This window comes from Pteropus medius, unplaced genomic scaffold (assembly GCF_902729225.1).
Source record: "Pteropus medius unplaced genomic scaffold, Ma_sr-lr_union100, whole genome shotgun sequence".
Classification (NCBI taxonomy): Eukaryota; Metazoa; Chordata; class Mammalia; order Chiroptera; family Pteropodidae; genus Pteropus; species Pteropus medius.
Genome location: NW_024350926.1, coordinates 3,337,346 through 3,358,699, shown reverse-complemented (window position 1 = coordinate 3,358,699; position 21,354 = coordinate 3,337,346). Strand labels below are relative to the sequence as shown.

The 21,354-nt window shown below is 36.7% G+C and overlaps 1 protein-coding gene and 1 pseudogene across 1 annotated transcript in view; one reads left to right on the top strand and one right to left on the bottom strand.

Annotated features, from left to right (window-relative positions):
- Positions 1 to 21,354, bottom strand: part of CUNH8orf34 (chromosome unknown C8orf34 homolog) — a 273,416-nt gene that overhangs the window by 185,693 nt on the left and 66,369 nt on the right. Inside the window, 1 exon segment of the mRNA XM_039841814.1 lies at positions 5,327 to 5,499. Coding sequence (XP_039697748.1) covers positions 5,327 to 5,499 — 173 coding nt within the window.
- On the top strand, positions 42 to 160 carry LOC120585615 (uncharacterized; annotated as a pseudogene).

Below are 21,354 nucleotides of genomic sequence, written 5' to 3'. Positions count from 1 at the left end.
CTCATTTTTTAAAACACAATAAATAAAATAAGAATTAATTTGTCTACGGCCATGCCACCCTGAACAAGCCAGATCCTATCTGATTTTGGAAGCTAGGTAGGGTCAGGCCTGGTTAGTACTTGGATGGGTGACCACCTAGAAAGACCAGGTGCTATAGGCATAAAAAATAAATAAAAATAACTAAAAAAAAAGGGGATTATAAGATGACAAGGTCCTTGCAATCTGAGGTCAACAAAGGGTTGCCTTGCCTAAAAAAAAAAAAAAAAAGAATTTTAATTTAAGTAGATGTGTATGAGTCTTCCAACTTCATAGAAATGAAATCAGGGACACAGGAAGACTGGTGGAACGGGAGAAGGAAGAATGTGCATATGGGACATGGGGACAAACGGCAGGTTACAGACGCATAGCTCCTATTCATCAGCCAACAATGACTAAGACCATTTCATGAGAGCTGAAACAACTGTTTTCGTTAGTCTCATTAAAACATGCAGTTTGGTCGTGAAGATGGTGCTGGGCTACGAGACCTAAACAGTGATTAAATCTAAAATGCCGCCCATTTAGTAAGAGTCCACCTATGAGTCTATGAGTCTTTATTCTGAACATATAAAAAAGACCTCATCAACATTCTAACATAAATATATGATTTAATTACATACTTTTTTGGCTTTAAAGAGAAATTTGATAGTCATATGTATGATTTTTGTATGTTTAAGATATTTTTTAGACTTCTTCGATTCCTTTAGAAGACTGATTTTTGATTAATCGACATCCTTGATGCTTAAAATTTACATTATAATATTCCTGAATTAATAAGTTTTAGTCTCTGCCATATGTATTACATATTTTCTATCACGTCCATAATAGTCAAAACCTGTATACTATTAAGGTTCTTTGTTTTTGGACTTCTTACGTAAAAGAGTACCCACCCATCCATTTTCTTCCTTCTTATTCTGGTTTATTTTCTATCATATTACTTATCACTAATTGAATTTACTGCATATATTTGCATATTTTCTTGTTTCTGGTTTGTTCCTTACTGCCAACAAGGGGAACTCTAAGAGGAGGGGAACGGTCCAGCCTCTGTTTACAGATACAGCAAATGCAATTGTGAGTTTTAATAAAAAGGAAAACAACTTAATGGGAAATGAATTTGGCTTTTATTTTAATAATATATATTTCTAAGTTGTAAGATTTCCTATTCATTTTACGGCATATTACCATCTAATACAATGCTCACTTAAAAAAATGAAGCCAGTTCACCAGATCTATAATGTTTATTGACATTGTTCTTGTTTTAATAAGGTAGTTCAGCTTATAGGAGCTTCATTAGGCTTTCAAGGCTTGATGAGCCTATTTACAAATTCACATTATGGTTTAGTACGTAATTTTAGGAAACCCATTACCCAGCTACTGCAAAGTCTAATTTAGATGGCTTAAAATACAATTACATAGGTTTACTAAACTTTTTTTTTATGGTGTCACTGGTTAACAAAATCCTGTAAGTTTCAAGTTTCGTAGGTTTACTAGATATTTGTTTACATTTATATTATAAATGTGTGATTGTTTTTAATAATTCTAAATGTGCAATAAATATATATGCTTTCCCACCAAATGGCCTGACAAGCCATAGCCATTGATGCCATTTGGTAGTATCCGACAACCTTCAATCATTTGCCAACATATTCACCTCCCTCTTTTTGAACCCCTCTTTCTTTCCTCAGTCAGATGCTTTAATTTCTTCCTTAAACTCTCTTCACTTAGAACCTCTTTGAGAATCTATGGAAGATGTGGCAGGAAAATGTCTATATGTACATACACACAACATTTTGCCCATAATTTCAAGAGGTTCACAGACCTCTTGGGTCCATCCAGATACCATGCAGAGATCACAGACTCCATGTCAGCAGCTCTTATTCTATTAGCTTCTCCACATTGATCTCATAATTGCTTTGTTTTAACCAGCACCTAACCCTTCAGGTGACAGCAATGGGTACTAAAACTGTTGCCCTTTTTCATATATTGTTGTATTTTCAAGACCTAAGAAAAAAGTTCAGGTAAAGTTTACTATTGAAAAATAAAAGGGTTCCAGGAAAAAATTATGGGTCGCATTCTATCCATAAGACTCCTAAGTTTAATTATACCTTATATGTAAGCCTCTCTAATCTAACGGTGAAAGTCCAGCCTGTTGTGTATGTGTTATTCTGAATGAAAGGGTAAGATGGACTGTTGTAATAACAGCCAATCAAATAAGATGTGGGCAGTAGGAACAGGAAAGACTGAGATGCGTAAAGGGGCAAAAAAGGTAAGAGACTATAAAGAATTCTTCCTATAAAGAACCTCCACTCAGCAGACGTCTACTGAAAGCCTTCTATCTACGGAAAGCCTTCTGTGTGCCTCCTTCACCCATATAACAGGTCTGCGCCAGTCCCAGTGGAGGAGAGAAAAATGGAAGAAATCATCTTTGAAAACTGTTTTTTTCCCCGGGAATTTAGTCTGTGAAAGTTTAAGACAGTTAAGTAACCATGTAAGCTCATTACTATCTAAGGGCAGCAGCTAATACTATAGTTACGAACTGTCTGGTCATTTAAAAGTTTCTCCTCAACCCATTCTTATTTGACCTTATCAAAGCCAACGCTGCGTGACTTCCTGGTATAAATTCAGAAATCTTGTTTCGTATTAGAAGATGGGAGAGATATAATTTCTAATCCATAGTTTATGGCTATTCTTTAAATTTAGTTAAGAGATGCATGTATTCTTTCAGCCCTAATGGGGCAACTGGGCAAGAGTTCACCACCACATTCTTTGTTTCATAGGTAATATTCCTCAACTCGTAATTTAAAGATACAAGTAAAATAAAACTGAAAACTTTTCAAAACAAGTATTCGAGAGATAGATGGCTTCGTGGATCGGGTTGTTATGGGTAGGTACTGAAATAAGTTGCAGGGGAGATTCCTCTTTATTTCATATTCAAGAGAGAAGAAGAGCTCACTGAAGCTAGGAAGAAAACAGAAATACTAACATTTGCAATAAATGGCTCCGATTATTATTATGACTAAATGAAAGCCGAATGAAAGTCGACATTTCTCTATTTTACATTTAAGAACTAAAGTTGTAGCAGTGAATAAAGATAAAGGTCTAGTGGGTTTCATAAGACTGGTATTAAAAATAAAATTACTCTCATTGACAGGTGAAATTGATCTGACATTTCACAAAAGCAGGCAAATGGATTTTTAAAAATGGTTTTCTTCTCTTTATATAGGACACTTCATCTATTTAAATAATTGAAAAGTTATTTCTCATGGAAATAGAATCAATTTTCTATATGCCTCAAGCACATTAGTGAGTATTCTGAATTTCCTTCCTTCCAGTCAAGTGATAAGTCAAAGTAAAAAGAAATCCCCCAAAGCTATTACATTGTAGAAAATACAATTTTCTCCTTGAGAAAGAATAGTTATTGGTTGCTGCTGAATTTAACATAGGAAATACAAAGTTACTGTGGCTATGCATGCACAGGAAAAATTCTTCTACAGTGCTCAGCTGCTGACACAGAAAGTTTTCGCTCCTGTCACATTTCAACTCATGTGTGTTTAACTCTACAATCTCAATCTCGTGTAAGCCATGCTGCACCGAACACTTTTTCGTTCCAACTTTCTTACAGAAGTTGTCATTTTTGTTTTGCGTTTTACTCACCGTAATTGGTATTACCAAAAAAAACAAAAAAAAAAGGCTATTCTGAATATACTGTTTTCTAATATACATATTTTCTAAATATACATATAACTATGACCTGGACATTTCAAAATCATGCTTCTACCAGTATACGGAAACTTAAGGCAAACCTCCCACCATAGTTTTGGGTATCACAGGTCTGAGTAAAATTTTATAGGTAATGCCACAAATTAACAAGTTGTAATAGTTTCAAACATTAAACAAAGAAAATGTAAATAATTATTTTTAATCGTAATCATATTATCAATTCTAAAATAGTTCTAAACCAAGGTTTCTCTCTCTTTACATTCCATATTAACTCTGCCTTATATAATCTATTATACATTTAATAGTTTTCTTTTCCCAGTTGACTAACTTTATCTCTCTGATGTTCAGAAGTCCTCCCTCTCCAATTCTTTTTTTAAATTAAATTTAGTGGGGAGACATTGGTTAATAAATATTATATAAGTTTCAGGTGCACAATTCCATAATTCATCATCTGTATATTGGATTGCGTGCTCTCCACCCAAAATCTAGTCTCCTCTGTCACTATATACTGACCCCCTTTACCCCTTCACCCTCCCTCATCCCCCCCTCTGGTAAACATCCTCTGTTGTCTATGAATTTGTTCATTTTGTTTGTTTGTTGCTTTCTGTTTTATATCCCTTGTCGCAGGGCGGTTTTTATGAACTTGACCCCAAAGGCAAAGGAAGTAAAAGCAAAAATAAATGGGACTACATCAAACCAAAAGGCTTCTGCACAGCAAAAGAAACCATTGACAGAACAAAAAGGCAACAATTGAATGGGAGAAGATATTTGCAAATTTACCTCCAATAAGGAGCTAATATCCAAAATATATAAAGAATTCATACAACTCAACAACAACAAAAAAACAATCCGCTTAAAAAATGGGCAGAGGACCTGAACTGACATTTTTCCCAAGAAGACATACGAATGGCCAACAGATATGTGAAAAGATGCTCAACCTCACTAACTATAAGGGAAATGCACATCAAAATCACAACAAGATACCAGCTCACACCTGTTAAAATGGCTTATCAATGAGACAAGAAACAAGAGCTGGCGAGGATGGGGGAGAAAAGCAGCCCTTGTATGCAATGGCGGGGTGTACATCAGCGCAGCCACTACGGAGAACGGTAAGGAGGTGCCTCAAAAAATTAAGCACAGAACTATCATATGACCCAGCAATCCCTCTTCTGGGTACCCACCCGAAAAATGTGAAAACATTTATTCATGAAGATAGATGCACCTCCAATTCTTAACGGTCAGCCACTCCCTGCCCGGCATTATCGTAGGTCTCCACTGACAGCTTATGTCCTTGAAATTATTTCTCTGTTTGGTATTAGTAGCAAAGAGATAGTCATCTTCTTAGATGTAAACAAACAAACAAAAAAATCAAAACCAACACCTAGAAGCAAATTTAGTCGTGCTCTAATTTTAACACAGAGAAATTCATTTTTATCTTATGTGGAGTCTAACATAATTTTGTATATAAAATGGCTGAGTTATTTCAACAAAGTCATGGATTTGGATTTCTTTTCCCTTTACCTTTTAATGATTAATAATTTTCACAACCTCAGAAGACATCTTATCTTACCTTCCCGCGGGGCTAGGGCTGCTGTCTTCACTTTCCCATTGTTCATTTTTACTTCTAGGTATTGGGGGCTGTAGCATCTCAGCAGCTAATGGGTCAGCATCATTCTCTTCTCGACCAATCCATTCTCCAATCACACGGGGTCTCAGAAGAGAAGAATTAAATGCCACTGTTTCCTGAAGAGAAAAGAATGTGCTGCCTTAGATTATTTATTTGTATCAGTGGGACAACAGGGAAATAATTTTCAACTGCTTCCTCAAATCACACTATTCCTTTTTTATTTCTGAACTGACTTAAAAATTCAGTTCTTTCCACTTCTACAAGATGACTTACTCTATGTGATTTGTGCCGATTCCTGAAGGTCACTGTCACAAAGGACCTACGAGTGAAGTCTTTGATCTAGATTTAGAAGGTGCACGTATGTTCTAAGATGGGACAGGGTGAGCGTTCGTGATGGAGGAGTAAGTTGCAAGGCCCACATAGTGCAGGAGCTTGAGGTCGCTGGGAACTGGTAAGTAATTTCGCAGAAATGGTGTCTGGAGATGAAACGAGGAGATGGGGCTGGAAGCGTGCACTGCCTCCAACTGTGAGGCATTCGGGGCTTTTGGGGATGCAGCAGAAGTTTGAAGCAGGGCAATACCAATGACAGGTGTGCTATGTGAATTCAAAAACGTTAAAGCAATCTCTTCTCATAGACTTGGGTGTTATGTGGCTCTTGAAATGATATTTTAAATATTACATCATTTAATAATTTTAAATGATAAATGAATACTGAATACATGTAATTGCTAGGGATGCTATGGTAAGTGGGAAAAGGGCAGGTTAAAAAAAACAATACCTATTGTAAGATCTAATTTTTGTTTAACAATTCATATGGATATATACCCATCATTGATACACTAATCTATTCATTTATTCATTGTCTTATATTTATTAAGACTGACTATGTGCCAGATACTGCTTGATTTGTTGGGAAGAAAAATTGTAAGACTAAAATGGAATGGGTTGATCTGAATGGAGGGCCTACAGGTTTTAATTTATTCTTTTGCTATTCCTATGTCTTTTCAATATTCTATGATATGTATTTGGCTTGGAATGAGAAAAAATGTATTTTTAAAATATCTCAATCTGAGGAATACAAGCTTTGCTTAAATTACATTTAGCTATAATTTTTAGTATTACGAGAGTCTTGAACAATTCCTTAAAAATGTAGACTTGGTATTCTGAGTGTTTACAATTCCTCTAAATACTATGCAAATGAAATACAATAAAATACAGTATTACAAGATATACAATGTAATATTAATATACAAATACAGTACCAAGAGCAACATGAGAAATATGATTTGGACATATTTGATGAATGTTAATCCAAGAGATAACAAGTGACAGAAAGTAGCTGGATATCTTAATATTGATTCCCATCCCACATAAAATGTAGCAGATAAATTTTAGTAACAGTGTTTGCAAAACTAAGCAACTAATCTAAATTCTTTCTGTATTTATGTTCCCAGAATCAGAAAACCCAAGCACTTACAGTGGCTTTCAGCTGTGAAATCATGCAATCAAATTAATGTTTTGAAATTACTAGAAAGGCATATTCCTCTGCCATGATTTAATATTATTTGAAGTACAAAACTTAAAACTAACAGCTATTTTGTTAAATTTATACCTAAATTTGTTTCTAAAAGCAAACTGAAAGACATGTTTTAGAATTAAAAAATCTATAAACATATTCACAGCTTCAGAATCACTTTTGGCCTGTGTGCCCTTGAAATGTTACTTGTTCTCCGAATTTCACTTTCTCCAAAGTAAAAATGGTGATGATGGGAATTACAAAACCTACTGCTATCAGATGAATTAGTAGGGCAGCACAGTGAAGCCGCAGAATTCTGTACACATGCTAGACACATTTATTTAAGGATGTGGACTGTATTTAAACCACTTCCCTAAGAGTAATGATATATCTGGGAATAAAACGGTAAACAGAACCACAGAAATAGGCCATTTGGGGTAAGAATAGATGCTTGGTTGTAAATATGGGCAGAAAAACAAAGCAGGGTATTGACGAGGCGCGTTTTATCTTATAAAGTTTTATTTTATAGATAGTATATTTCAAAGGTTGGGTAATTAAATCAATGTTTATTAATCTCATTTACGTAATGGGGCAAAAGTGAGCTTAGAGATATGTCTTGCCATAGACTCAACAGATTAGAACGGGTGACTGAAGAAACTGACCATTGTAACAACAGAAATGAGTGGGTTCAGACAGTATAAATGAACAAGAAAATAGGATTTAGAGCTGAGTATGATCAAAAGCTGAGAACTGAAGATAACCAGGAAAAACTCCTTGGTTGCTTACTGGGAAATCAAATGAGCGATGCCACGGCTGTTGAAACAGAGCACAGAGACAATCAATGGTTTGATATGCAACCTGTTTAACTTCCACTGGCAGCAGAGATTTAGTGAGAAATAGCTGAGGAGCAAAGCGATGTATCAGGGTCGGAGGGGTTAGGAGGTGAATATTTTATAGGTGAAAAAATGTGATTCTACTATTTTTATTTTTATGTTTTAGAATGCAGAAAGCTTTTTCTATATATCTATCCTTTTCTAAAATTATTATATCTCTAAAAGTTCTTGAATATAGTCTACCTACACGATTAAAATAGCATATTTTTCTTTGGATATATTACTTATATTTGATTAAGCTAAGTAAATATCTTTCCAAAATCTTTATGAAAGGATTTTAGTGAAGAGAGCAGTCTTAACACTACATATAATATAGCACAAACATCAGTACATGGGGAAAGAAAATTTTAAAATGCACGCTGAATGAAACGAGTTTTTGAAAATATTTTAAGTACACGGATAAACAAATCATTTAAAATGTCACTGCTAAACAATGTAAATCCTAATTATTCCTTCAAAATGTGTAAATACATATTCCTTGGCCTTTCTAAGGCCAGGAGGGTCCCTAGTTGTTGACATTTTGAAGCAAGTAAATTTAACAAGAAAAGCATTTCCAATAAAAAATTCTCCCAAAGGTCACAGTTGTGCTTCGTATTCCCTAACTAACCTTAGATCGCGCCCGCTCTCTCCAAGCAGCCTGCTCCCAGCGGCCAACCAGGAGTGTGTTCCACCGCCCTGACCACTGCTTATCAGCACATTTGATTATACTCCATGTTATTTGTGTTTTCTCTTCTTAATAAAAGAAGACATTTATGGAAGGCTGGATCATGTCTTAAATTCCTTTGTTTCCTCCATAATAACTAGCACAATTCTGATTTCAGGAAATAAGCACAAAATGTATTGACTGAATTAAAAATAATTCAAAGGATGGAAAACAATGCATATGTGGTGAATTATGAAGTATCTTTATGTCTAACTAAAAATCAGGTAAATGATTCATGGACAACATTGATGGATAAATTTTTAAGCCATATCATAAAAAAGTCTATAATTTCACTGATTAGGAATAGTGAAATATTTCCTATAAACTCTTAAGCTATTGAGTAAGTTATTTTAATTCTGCCAGTTCACAAAAAGAGAACTTTGCAGATCACAATCATGCATGAAATGTTTGATCTAATACAAAACCGCATTAAAATGAACTTGATAAAAATTACCCTTAAATTAATCCACTGAACCTGAGTTAGATATTAAAGAAAGTAATATAAACTATTAGTGAACAGTTCTCTTGCTTTCCCATCCTTTTTTCCAACTTTATTGAAATATAATTGACATAGAACATTGTATAGGTTTAAATTATACAACGTGATGATTTCATACAGGCTTATAATATGAAATGGCTACGACAAAAAGCTAGCTAGCATATCCATCGCCTAACAAAATGACCTGTTCTTTGTGGTGAGAACCTTTAAGGTGTACTCTCTTAGCGACTTTCAAGTGTTGTTAACTACGATGTTGTTAACTAGAGTCACCACGCGGTGCATCAGATCCCAGAACTCACTCATCTCGTACCCGGAAGCTTGCGCCCTTTGACCGCCTGCACCCATGTCCCACATGCCCCGTCCCTGGCAACCGTCGTTCCACCCTGTTACTATGAGTTTGGTTTTTATTAGATTCCACATATAAGTGAGATCACATAGTATTTGTCTTTCTCCGTCTGACTTATTTCACTTAGAATAATGTCCTCAAAGTCCATCCATGTTATTGCAAATGGCAGGATTCCTTCTTTTTATGGCCAAACAATATTTCTGTGTGTGTGTGTGTTTGTGTGTGTGTGTGTGTGTGTTTGTGTGTGTGTCTGTGTGTGAGAGAGAGAGAGAGAGAGAGAGTGGGAGGGGAGAGAGAGAACACCAAAGAAAAACAAAGGAATAAGGATAAATTTCAGGACAGGGATGGAGTTGGTCATTATAATAACTTTCAGCTACATCAAATGAGTCATTCATAGCTACACAGTAAATACCTAGGTGTTCATTATATTATTCTTTACGTATTTTGAATGCATGTTATATTCATAATAATTTTAAAGTAAAAATATATGCTAGAGTGAAGTTCAATTAGTTGTTATTTTTTGTCTTTTAGTTCAGATATATTTTCACTCCCCGGTTCACTTCAAGATCTCCTATCTCTCCTGATTCTCAGCGGATCATGTTGTTTCTTATTCCAGTGAGAAAAATGAAGCAATCAGAAGGGAATTTGTTTGTCTTCTCACCAAACCCGCCAGCTACTAGCATTCTTGCCTCTTAGTTACAAAAACAAACTGTCATTTCTTCTTTTCTAAGGTCTGGCATACGGCAAGTGCTCAACAAACATTTGTGGAGTAAATAAGAGTGACGAAATTCAGGTAACGAGTCAACGATTCAATACTGCATTATCACATCATCAGTTATTAGACAAATGTAAATCAAAACTGCAATATTATACTACTCATACCCAGGACAACAGCATTTAAGAGACAGAAAATAAGAACTGTTGGCAAGGATACGGAGAAATTGGAACCCTCATACTTGCTGGGTGGAATATGAAATGGTGCCACCACTGAAAACGGTTAGCACAAAAGGTAAATCCAGAGTGTACCATATGATCCAGGATTTCTATTCCCTACACAGGTACCTAAGAGAAATGAAAACACACAACTTACGCGTGAATGTTCAGAGACATTATTTACAATTGAAAAGGGGAAACAACTCAAATTTCCATCAACGGATAAATGAATAAACAAAGTATGGTATATTCATATGAGGTAGTGTTATTCACCAATACAAAAGAATGAAGTACTGATATATGCTACAACACGGATAAATCCTGAAAACACGCAAAGTAAAAGATAGTTACAAAAGACCCATATTGTATGACCGCATTTATATGAAATTTCCAGAACAGGAAAATCTATAGAGACAGATTAGTGATCGTCTAGGGCTGAGGGTCTGGGGGAACAAGGAGTGGGTCTGGGGTTTCTTTTTGAGATAATGAAAATGTTCTAAATTTAGGTTGTAGTGATGATTATGCAATTCTATGAATATACTAAAATATACTTTAAAAGAGAAATTTTATGATATGCAAATTATATCTCAATAAAGTTGTTATAGTAATACAATAAACCAATTTTAGATTTTCCCCTTGTATGGTGAAGTACGAAATATTGTAGGAGAAAAGCACAAATTTAGAGTCAGACAGATGAGGGATCCGGGCTTGCAGGGGAGGGTTTATTCCAGTTCTACCAAGTTTTCAGGCCCCGAACAAATCATTCAATCGCTCCGGCCTCCGCATCCTCATTTATGTAACAGAGACAGCATCGCCAATTCCGCAACGTACCGGAAAAGCCCCAGCAGACCTGCTGGCCCAAACGGGTGCCCGGTACCACCCCTCCTCCTCCCCTCTTCAATCTTCTGCACCCTCCTACCTACGACCTACAACGTTTTACTCTTTTAAGGAAAACTGTCATGCAAACATAAAAGTAGGAAGAATAGTAAAATAAACCCTTTGTACCCACGCACACTTTCATCAGTTATGAACTCATGGGTTAACTCTCTTCATCCTTATCTCGACCCACATCCCTTCTGCATCCTCTTCTCTGTCCAGATCATTTCAAAGCAAACCCCATTCACTACAGCGTGTCACTTATAAATAGCCCTATATGGATCTCTAAGAAGAGTGATGTTTTGTAAACAAATACAATGACATTATCATTCCTAACAATAAATTAACAGTAATTCTTTAACACCAACAAATATCTAATTAGTTTTCAAATTTCCCTGATTATCTCAGGGAAATTGTCTCAGTTTGCTTGCACAAGTCAGGCTCCAAGCAAGAATCCATACGTTTTGACTGACTGTCTTTTATGCCTCTTTTAATATCTAGGTTCCCCTCCTCTGTCTCATTTTTTTCTCTTATAATTTATCATTGCTGCTGTTCAAAAAACCCAAGTAGTTTGTCCTTTGAGTTTTCCACAGTCTGGATTTTTCCCTTGCACCTCTGTGATGTGGTCTGGAATGTTCCTATGCCCTGTGTAATTGCTTTAAATTAGTAGTTAGATCTGGATGAAGCATTGTAGTGGTTGTTTTAGTTTGGGTTTTTGTTTTTGTTTTTTTTTTTTTGGTGAACATTGTTTCAGAAAGAATGGTTAGAGTTTCCTCTGGAGGTACACATATCCCATCAAGTCGTTTTAGTGATGTTGGCAGCATTAATAAATATTCCTTATATCCATTCATTCAGCAGGAATTGTCAAATGGTAATGGTCTCGTTTTATAATTCCACATTCATTTGCTGAAATACTTCTGTAAAGAGAAACTTCCTGTCATCAAATATCTGGTTACGCTGAAGTATGATTTGTATAGGAAAGGCAGATTAAACGTTGGATTCTTTACTTCTACCAGTTTTCAAAGATAATAACTTTGGCCCCCTAACATCCTCTAAAAATTAACCTTTTTGGATGAACACACATTTTAAAATATGAGATATAATTCACTGCATTGCAGTTATTATTTTTATTCATGTTCAAATTTTCTCAACTCTTTCCAATGGGGGACTACTTACGTCGGGTGCCTGACCTGAGGTCTTTCACAGTGTCCTTGCCTTCTGGCATGACAAGACATTTTAGGCTCATGTTGTACACTGTCTGCTCCAGTCCAGAAGCAGCCACTGTCCTATGCGACTCCGATTCCTTTCAGCGGGAAATAGGCGTTGAGAGGAGAATCTGGACCCTAGGTGCGCTCATTGTTACTGGGTTTGTAACTGGACAAATCTAAGAAGTATGTATGTTTCAAATATTTTATCTGGGCATAATTTGGACTTAAAGTTGAAAAACAAAAACAATTAAACTCCTATAACCCCTTCGCCCAGATTGCCCAAATGTTAATGTGATAGATAATGTCAGTATTGCTGGTTGACATTTTGCTTTATCAGTTTTTTCTCTCTCTCATGTACATGTAATTTCCCTAGAACTATTTGAAGGTAAGTTGCAGATACAATATTCATTTACCCCTAAACACTTCAAGGTATATGTCCTATAAAGATGGACATTTTCTTATATGGCCACAGTATAATTCTCAAAACCAACAATTAACATTGATAGAATATTAATATATCAACCTTGTTTAAATTTCCCCAATTTTTTGAATTATGTTGCTTATGACAAAAGAAAATCCTGAATTACACACGGAATTCAATTTTTTAAATCTCATTTAATGCGGAACAGTTTTCAGGTCTTTCTTTGATATTTATGACCTTCGTGTTTTGTTTTCTTTTGCTTTTTAATAAAGGTCAGTTATTAAGGTGGTCCCTCAATTGGTGTTTTTCCACTGTTTTCCTCATGATCATATTCAAGTCATGGAGTTTTGGCAAAAACAACACCGAAGTGATGTATTCTTTTCATATCAAAAGGCACATGATGTTGAGCTATCCTATCACTAGTGATATCAACCTGACCATCGGGGTAGGGAGTGTCTTCCAGGTTGCTACCTTTCTCTTATTCATTATTAAGTATCTTCTGGGGAGTAAATTTGAAACAATGCAGATAACCTGTAATTCAGCAAAATTTCACCCACTAATTTTTTACAGCCTTTGCTGACCCTTGGCTGCCTCAATTACTGTGATTTTCTAATCTTACCATCCCCTCTAAATTTATGTGTTGGTGCTGTGCTGTGAGAAAGAGGTCCTCCTTCACCTCAGGCCCTTACGTGTGCAGGTGCACGTGTCGTGTGTATGCACCTGTGTGGACTTGTGCACTATGATTTCATTCAGTGGACCCTCACACAATACTATCATTTATTTTTAGGCTTTAATGTTCCGTAGGAGCTTCTACAAGCAAGCTCCTGTGCCTTTTCGACATGTCCCATCATTCTTCAACTACGACTTTACTTTCTGGCACCAAAAGATATTCCAGCCTCAACTTGTACTTCCTCAGATGCAGCCCCAGGTTTGGCCATTTCTCCAAAGAGTCCTGGTTCCTTTTAATAGAGAATGATATTTGGAAAATAATATCTGTGCTCTCGCTGTGCTCATTGCCAGTAGTGAGTATATTTTATTTATTTTTTTTTAAAAATATGATTTCTTAATGATATTTTCAATTCAAAAGGGATTATATAATTTTACTCCAATTTACTGATCTTACATGTATTTCCTTAAACCTACGCCAAAAATTCTGGTTCCTAAGGATATGAACATAATCACTTTGCTAAATCACACAAAGTACACACAATAGTCTCATTAAAATATCAACACTATCATTAACAACACGATTACCAAAAAATTTAAGAACGTACTGCTGTTCCTCGTCCTTCGTGTACATCCCACCAGAGAACAATGAAATTACTGAGCATAGAGTTCATCTCAGTGTGTGTATGCTGGCAGCCTGAAATACAGTTGTGCCCGCTTGTTTCATTTTAGTTTTGATTTTCCGAAGTTATTGTTTTAAGATTTGATATTTTTAACAAATTACATAAAATATTTAAATGATTCCAAAATCAAATATCTGAAGTTCTAAGAAGTCAGACTTCTAATCGTATCCTCTACTTTCTATACCTTTCCTGACTCTATTCTCTATATCTTCCATTCTCTCTTAAAGATAATTATGAATAAGAAATTATGTGTGCATGCGTTACAGTGTGACAGGTTTTGCCATTATTGTTTTGGCTTTAATATAAGCGAATTTGTATCTATATTTTCATTGCACTTACTTAGATGAATGGTAGGATACTATGGATACATTTTTCCCCTTGCCTTTTTCATTTACAATATATCCTGGGGATCACACTGCAGTCTCTATTGTGTGGATGAACTATAATTTATCCAGTATTTTCCTTTTAATGACATTTAGTTGTTTCTACTCTTTTGCTATTCAAATAGCACAACAATGTAGAACAATGTGCATAGATCTTTTCCTATTTTTGCCAATCTGTCCTTGGAAAAGACTCATAGAAGTCAGATCGTTCGATCAAAGAATTACTGCACGTATAATTTTTTAGATATTGAAACTTTTCCCTCCACAGAGTCTGCACCATTTCGCATTCCCACCAGCAATGTGTGAAAGTGCCTATTTCCCCACAGATTCACCAGCAGAGTATTTTAACAAACTTGGGGATTTTTGTAAATCTGATAGGTGAGCAGTGGTGTTGATTTGCATTTCTCTTACTCTGAACAAGGCTGAGCATCTGTTCATGCAGTTAGGCAGTTCTTTTTTTCCTCTGTGAACAATCTGCTCATGTGGCTCATTTTTAGTGGCATGTAGGTCTTTTATTCTCTATTTTTAGAAGTGCTCTATAATTAGGGTTACTGAGCTTTGTGATGTAAACTGCAAATATTTTCCAGTGATTGTCATTTTCCACATTTCACCTTGAGAGAGGTCTTTAAAACAAAACATGGACAACAATCACACTTACTGGCTATCTCCTGTAAGGCTGTTACCTGTTATAAATCAAACATGTGACCAACATAGCATATTAAGCAGTTTCATGGATTTTCCTCTACTGCCAAAAATAACATATAACGCACATGCAGGTCACATGTCGGTGGGCAAGACAGTCTGCAACACAGAAGCAAGACAGAGGACCCTTACTATTCAAGTATGTCCTACTGGATATAAGAAATCCATCCTCCAACTAGTGATACAGGCAAAAAAGAATCTAGATGGTTTGCCTGGGAAGAAATGAATAGAAATGGAAAGTGAATAGCAAAACAAAGCTATCCACTGAAAAAACACCTTACTTTGAAGGAGCTGAGATTTTAGCTCTTCATGGGTACACTTAGTGAGGCAGCTGTCAAGCAGCTGGACAGTCCATGACATGTAATGTCTGTACCGAACTTCCATGTTACACTTAGCCAGCCCGAAATAATATAAAATACACTCCTCCTGAGCTTCTTGGTTTTTTAGTGAGGCAAAATAACATAGTGGTCAAGAAAATGGGTTCTGGAATTATATTTATATTCAAATTTGAGTTGTGCAGTATATTAACTATACCTATAAATTTGCACAACTTACCAGACGGTGGGCGTCGACTGTCCGGTGTGTAAAATGGAGATAATAAGAGCTGGGAATGCTAGTGAGGAAAGGTATTTAGAGCAGCTGGCATGGTCCCTGTCACTGTGTGCTTGAAAAACACATCTATCGTTACCTGCCTACTGTGCCTTTTACATGGTCTCGTATGTATTTAACCTTCGCATTGAAACACTGAGTGTGAATACGACCTGTTTCTTTCTAGATCACCATCATATTAGAACAAATTGGAGCTTAATATAACAGCCCACAGAACATACCTTGACGTGGTTTAAATGGTAAAAGGCCGCAAAAGGTAGAATGACTGAATTAGAGAAACAAAATGATTTTAGTTCCAGTTAGTTATTTGCCTGACATTTACCAAAGGCTTAATATAGGCTTAGTAGGCTGTAAACAAGACCTTCTAATTAAAAACAGCAATTATTAATTGAGTGATGAGCCTGCACGAGGCACCATAATGGGAACTGTACTGGCATAATCCACAGGGGAGGCTGAGAGTACAGACTCAGGTGTATAGACTGGATTTGTGTTCCACGTCTTTCCTTTACCATGGGACAAGGAGAACTTATGAAACTAAGAGGTCCTATTTTTTCATCTATTAGACTAGTGAATAACAGTACCTCGATAACAAACATGATGTTTTGGACTTAATGCCTGGGCTTGTGTTCCACTTCTATTTTATAAAACCTCTGGTAAGTTTATTAACCTGTGTCACTTGTCAAGTGGGAACAACAGTCCCTGCTTCACAGGAGATCAGTGAACATTAAATGACATAATGCAGGTAAATAGTTTAGAACATTGCCTGGCATGTAGTAAGTTCCCCACATGTTAGCTATTTTTTCAAAAGGATAAAATGGCATAATCTATAAGAAAAGCTTAACCCAAGATCTAGAATACGGCATGCATTAAATAGTTCATTATTATTATATCTACTATTATCATCATTATTATATCTATTTAAAGATTCAAGGACTAGAAACTCAAACTCACTATCATTCAACAAGTAACGAGACCTAGTTAAAGAGAACAGTCTGATGAGTTGTCTAAAAGATGTGTAGACTGTCCGAACTCTAAATACTGTAAAATATATCCTTTACATAAGCCAGACATCGAGGAGCCCTGTGCTGTACCTCACTATTGAGATTTCCTGTGGAATGATTCCCACGAGACTTTGCTTTTGCATTATGCCATCTGCCTAGGTAAGCAGACATTATGCAAAGAACTCCTACGAAACCAATGATCTTATCACTGTAAGAATACTTTTTAATTGTGATAAAAACCATTCAACTTAAAATTTACCATCTTAACATTTCTAAGTAAACGGTTCAGTAATGTTAAGGTTGCATTGCTATGAAGCTAATCTGCGTGCAAAACCAGTCCTGAGCAGACCTTTCATCTTGCAGAACCGAAACCCTCACCCATTAACTCCAGTTCCTCCCTCCCCCAGACCCTGGCAACCATCACTGTACCTTCTGTTTATATGAATTTGACTACTTTAGTCACCTCATATAAGTGGAATCAGTCAGTATATATCTTTCTGTGATTGACATTTCATTTAGCATAAGATCCTCGAGGTTCATCCATGTTGTAGCCTGTAACAGGATTTCCTTCCTCTGTAAGGCTGAATAATATTCCATTGTATGTATATATCACATTTTGTTTATTTATTCATCTATAAAGGGACACTGGGTTGCTTCAGCCTGTTGGCTACTGTAAATAATACTGCAATGAACACAGGTGTGCAAATATCTCTTGGCGATCCTTCTTATAATTCCTTTGGATAGATACCCAGAAGTAGGATTTCTGGGTCATCTGGTAATTTTTTATTTCTAATGTTTTTCAAAACTGCCATCCTGCTTTCCACAGTGACTGCACCATTTCACATTCCCACCAATAACGTGAAAGGCCATTTCTCTACATCCTCACCATGCTTATTATTTTCTGGGTTTTTTTTTTTTTTTTTTGACAGTAGCCTTCCTAATGGGTAAGAGATGGTATCTCGCTGTAGTTTTGATTTACATTTCACTAATGATTAGTGATGTTGAGCATCTTGTCCAAAGTGTGCCGGCCATTTGCATATCATCTTTGGAGAAATGTCTATTCAAGTACTTCACTCATTTTTTTTTATTATGATGATATTGGTTAACAAAACCTAGTACATTGCATTTTGTGTTCACCACCCATAGTTACATTTCTTTCTACTTCACTCATTTTCAATCAGCTTATTTGTTTTGCTGTTGAGTTGTGGGTGTTCTTTGCATTCTTTACATATTCTGGATACTAACCTCTTATTAAATGCATGATTTGCAAATACTTCTTAAATTCCAAAAGTTGCCTTTTTCACTCTATTGTGTCCTTTGGTTCACGGAAATATAAGAATATTTTAGAGAATATTATTAACACATTTTATGGTATTTACTTCATGAAGATGAATGGAAGACATTTTTCTTAGGATTCAGTAGCAGATATAGTTACTTTTCCTGTAAACAACTGGTTTGTTATCATCCTAAGGGTGATAATGACACCAAATGACAAAAAACTCAGTCGGGGCTCACCTGGAGCAATGACTCGAATCTCAAGGCTGCATTGTGTACAGCGGGCTCCTATTTTTCCTCTAATCTGTGCCCTTTGAAATGATTTACCCCAAATATTTCTTTAAAATGCTTTCATTTTGGATAGTTTAGCAATCCACCTAAAATTATTTTAGAGTGGGCAAGTCGTTGACGTTATTTTTAATAGATATTAAGCCACTGCATTTCACAGAGAAGGAAATTAAAGCTCAGCATCTATAAATAACTCTCCGAAGTCACATAATCAGTAAATGGTAGGAGTCGAGATTCAATCCAAGACCTCTCTGTGGATTTTTCCAGACTACTGGGCTAGTTCTTCAAGCAATGAACAAAAATTCCAGTAATAGGAGACAAGAAGTATAATTTGTGACGTGGTCGCTGTGCTCTCTAAGAGCTCACGGGAGGTGAGATCACTTTCTGCGAGATCAGGGAAGACTGGAGCTTGAAGGACGGAAAACAGAGAGGGGTGGGTGGGGGTGACAAGGAGCAAAGACGTGAAAATAAATAAAAAATGCAACCTGTAAGTACTATCGTCCGGTTGCCTTTACACGACCCCTTGTTGAGTGCAGTACAGACTCTGACAGAGGAAAAAGAGTGAACTGAAGCATAAGATATAGATTTGAGAGACAAAATGGAGACTGCTTCAGTCTGAAGAAATGTGGACCTAACCTGGTAGGCAGCAAGGAGTCATGACACATTTTCAGCAGGGTTTGGCTTCAAGAAAGTTCGTCCAGTGGCATGTCTTAGTTAGGGCTCCTCGGAACGAGAGGCCGAGAAACTGACCCACTGGGAGTGAGCGGGGTTCTTGAGGGAAACCAATAAGAGAATAAAGCAAGCAAGAGAAGACAGGAAAGAAGCCGGGCAAAGATGAGGTTCAGCTGACGCCCACTCTCAGCCTCATGCCCGAGGGCGCTTTGGAATGTGCATGACAACTCGGAGCCTTATTTCAGTCCGGCGTTACCCAAGGGCGGACCCAGGCATCTCTGGGCGGATGCTTCTCCTTGGGTTGCATAAACCTCAGGAGATGGGTGAGCCCGGCCCAGAAGCACCCAGCACTCATGGCTGAAGGATGGGTCACGCTGCCCCAGTGAAGGGTAACTGGGCAGGCACCAACGATGTCTATTATATGGTGTTTTAAAGGATGAACTGGAATCATAGGAGTCTGAAAAATTACATAGAGATACAAAAGGTAATACCGTCTGATAATGGCTATATAGGTAAAATAATGGCTTCCCCAAAATGTCCACATCCTAATCCCCAAACCGGGAAATATGTTACATTTCATGGCAAAAAGAACTCTGCATAATGAAGGCTAAAGAGTTAAAATGGGGACGTTATCTGGATTAGCAGAGTGGCCCCAACTGAATCATTTGATTCCATGAAAGTGGAGAGCTTGTCCAGGCTGAAATGAGACAGAGACGAGACACTGCTGGTTTTGAAGATGTGGAAAAGGGGCCACGCACCACAGAATGAACAGCCTTTAGAAGCTGAAAGCATAAGACGCCAGGTTCCCCAGAACTCCGGGAAGAGACGCAGCCCTCTGACACCTTGATTTCGCCCTGTAAGACTCATGCAGAACTTCTAAACTGCAAAACTATAAGACAATAATGTTGTCTTGTTTCGATTTGTTACAGAAGCAATAGAGAACCAATAGAGTGGCTAAAGAAAGGGAACGGAAAAGACAAATCAATAAAAAATTGAAAGAATTCCCATAATTTTTTAAAAAAGACTTAAAAATATTAGCCTCTGTTTTATCTTTCCATTTTAAGTAGAACTAATAATTCTTATGATCATTTTCAGAATTCATAAACTAGCTTTAACAGAAGAAATAATTTCAATAAAATTATAATCAAACTAGAACGACAGTGAAAGATCAGTACATCATAAAGGTTAAGAAAAATATATCTTTAGTGAACCTCTGAAAATTGTTAATGGAAGATTAAAAGGAAGAATCTGTACTTGTTTTTATTATTATATTAAACACACAGGTGTCAGGTCAACACATATTATAAACCATTCTGTTTGGGTCTTTTTTACCTGCCTGAGATTCACTTTTTCTCATTGAGGAAAATGCAAAACTGTGAGCTCGGTGGTCACCAGAGGGCGCCATGGGGCAGGCCGTCCCTCTCATTCAAGATTGGTTCTTGGAAGGCAAAGGCTTTTTGGTGGCTGCCACTCTGGAAATCTGTGTTGCTTTGGTGTGAGAGAGGGAAGAATTTTTTCTACTTATATAAATGTTTTTTCAATAAAAGCTTGTTTAGTATGACTACTAGTGTCTTCCTCAATAAAAATGAAAATAAATGTGCAACAAGTTTTAGCAATGTCTACGAAGTCTTCAAAAATATAAATATTAAGTAAGTAAATGAAAATCAACACTGTGTGCAACTTAGTTAAACGGAAAGTCTCCTGACTAGTTCATGCTTGGAAGAGGAAGGAAGGGAGAGGAGAGGATGTATCCTGGAGATGATACTTGGGACCAAGTCTTAGGGCATCCACGGTTTTATCCAGTGAGAGTGACATCCATTTTCAGTTCAAAGAACAATTAGAATGTTCTTTAGCCAAGGTGCAGACACTAACGCAGCTGCAAGTCAGGACCCAGAGAAAAGGGAAGGCCGCGGGCCAGGCAGAGCCACATGAGCTAAATTGTGGCCCCGGCATCCAGGGCTTTGCAGAATAGACTGGAAGGAGCAAATGAACCTAGAAATGGTTGTGATTACATCTTTGTACTTAAAATGAGCCTAGAGTATAACTGCAAGAGCAGGAATTACTAAATCTCTGCAGACTGTGACGAAAGTCATCGTCTAAGGAGGAGACCAGTTTGGGCAAAGACAGTGACCGACAGAGGGGACTAGAAAAGGAGGACGAAGCCAGGAGACCACGCCGGCCACTTACTAAACGTGCTGTTGTGAACGGTCACGATCTAGTTTTGCATGGAGTTAACGCAGACAGAAATTAAAATGATTTAAAAATATTATGATGGTTTATTAAGTGAATTCATATTT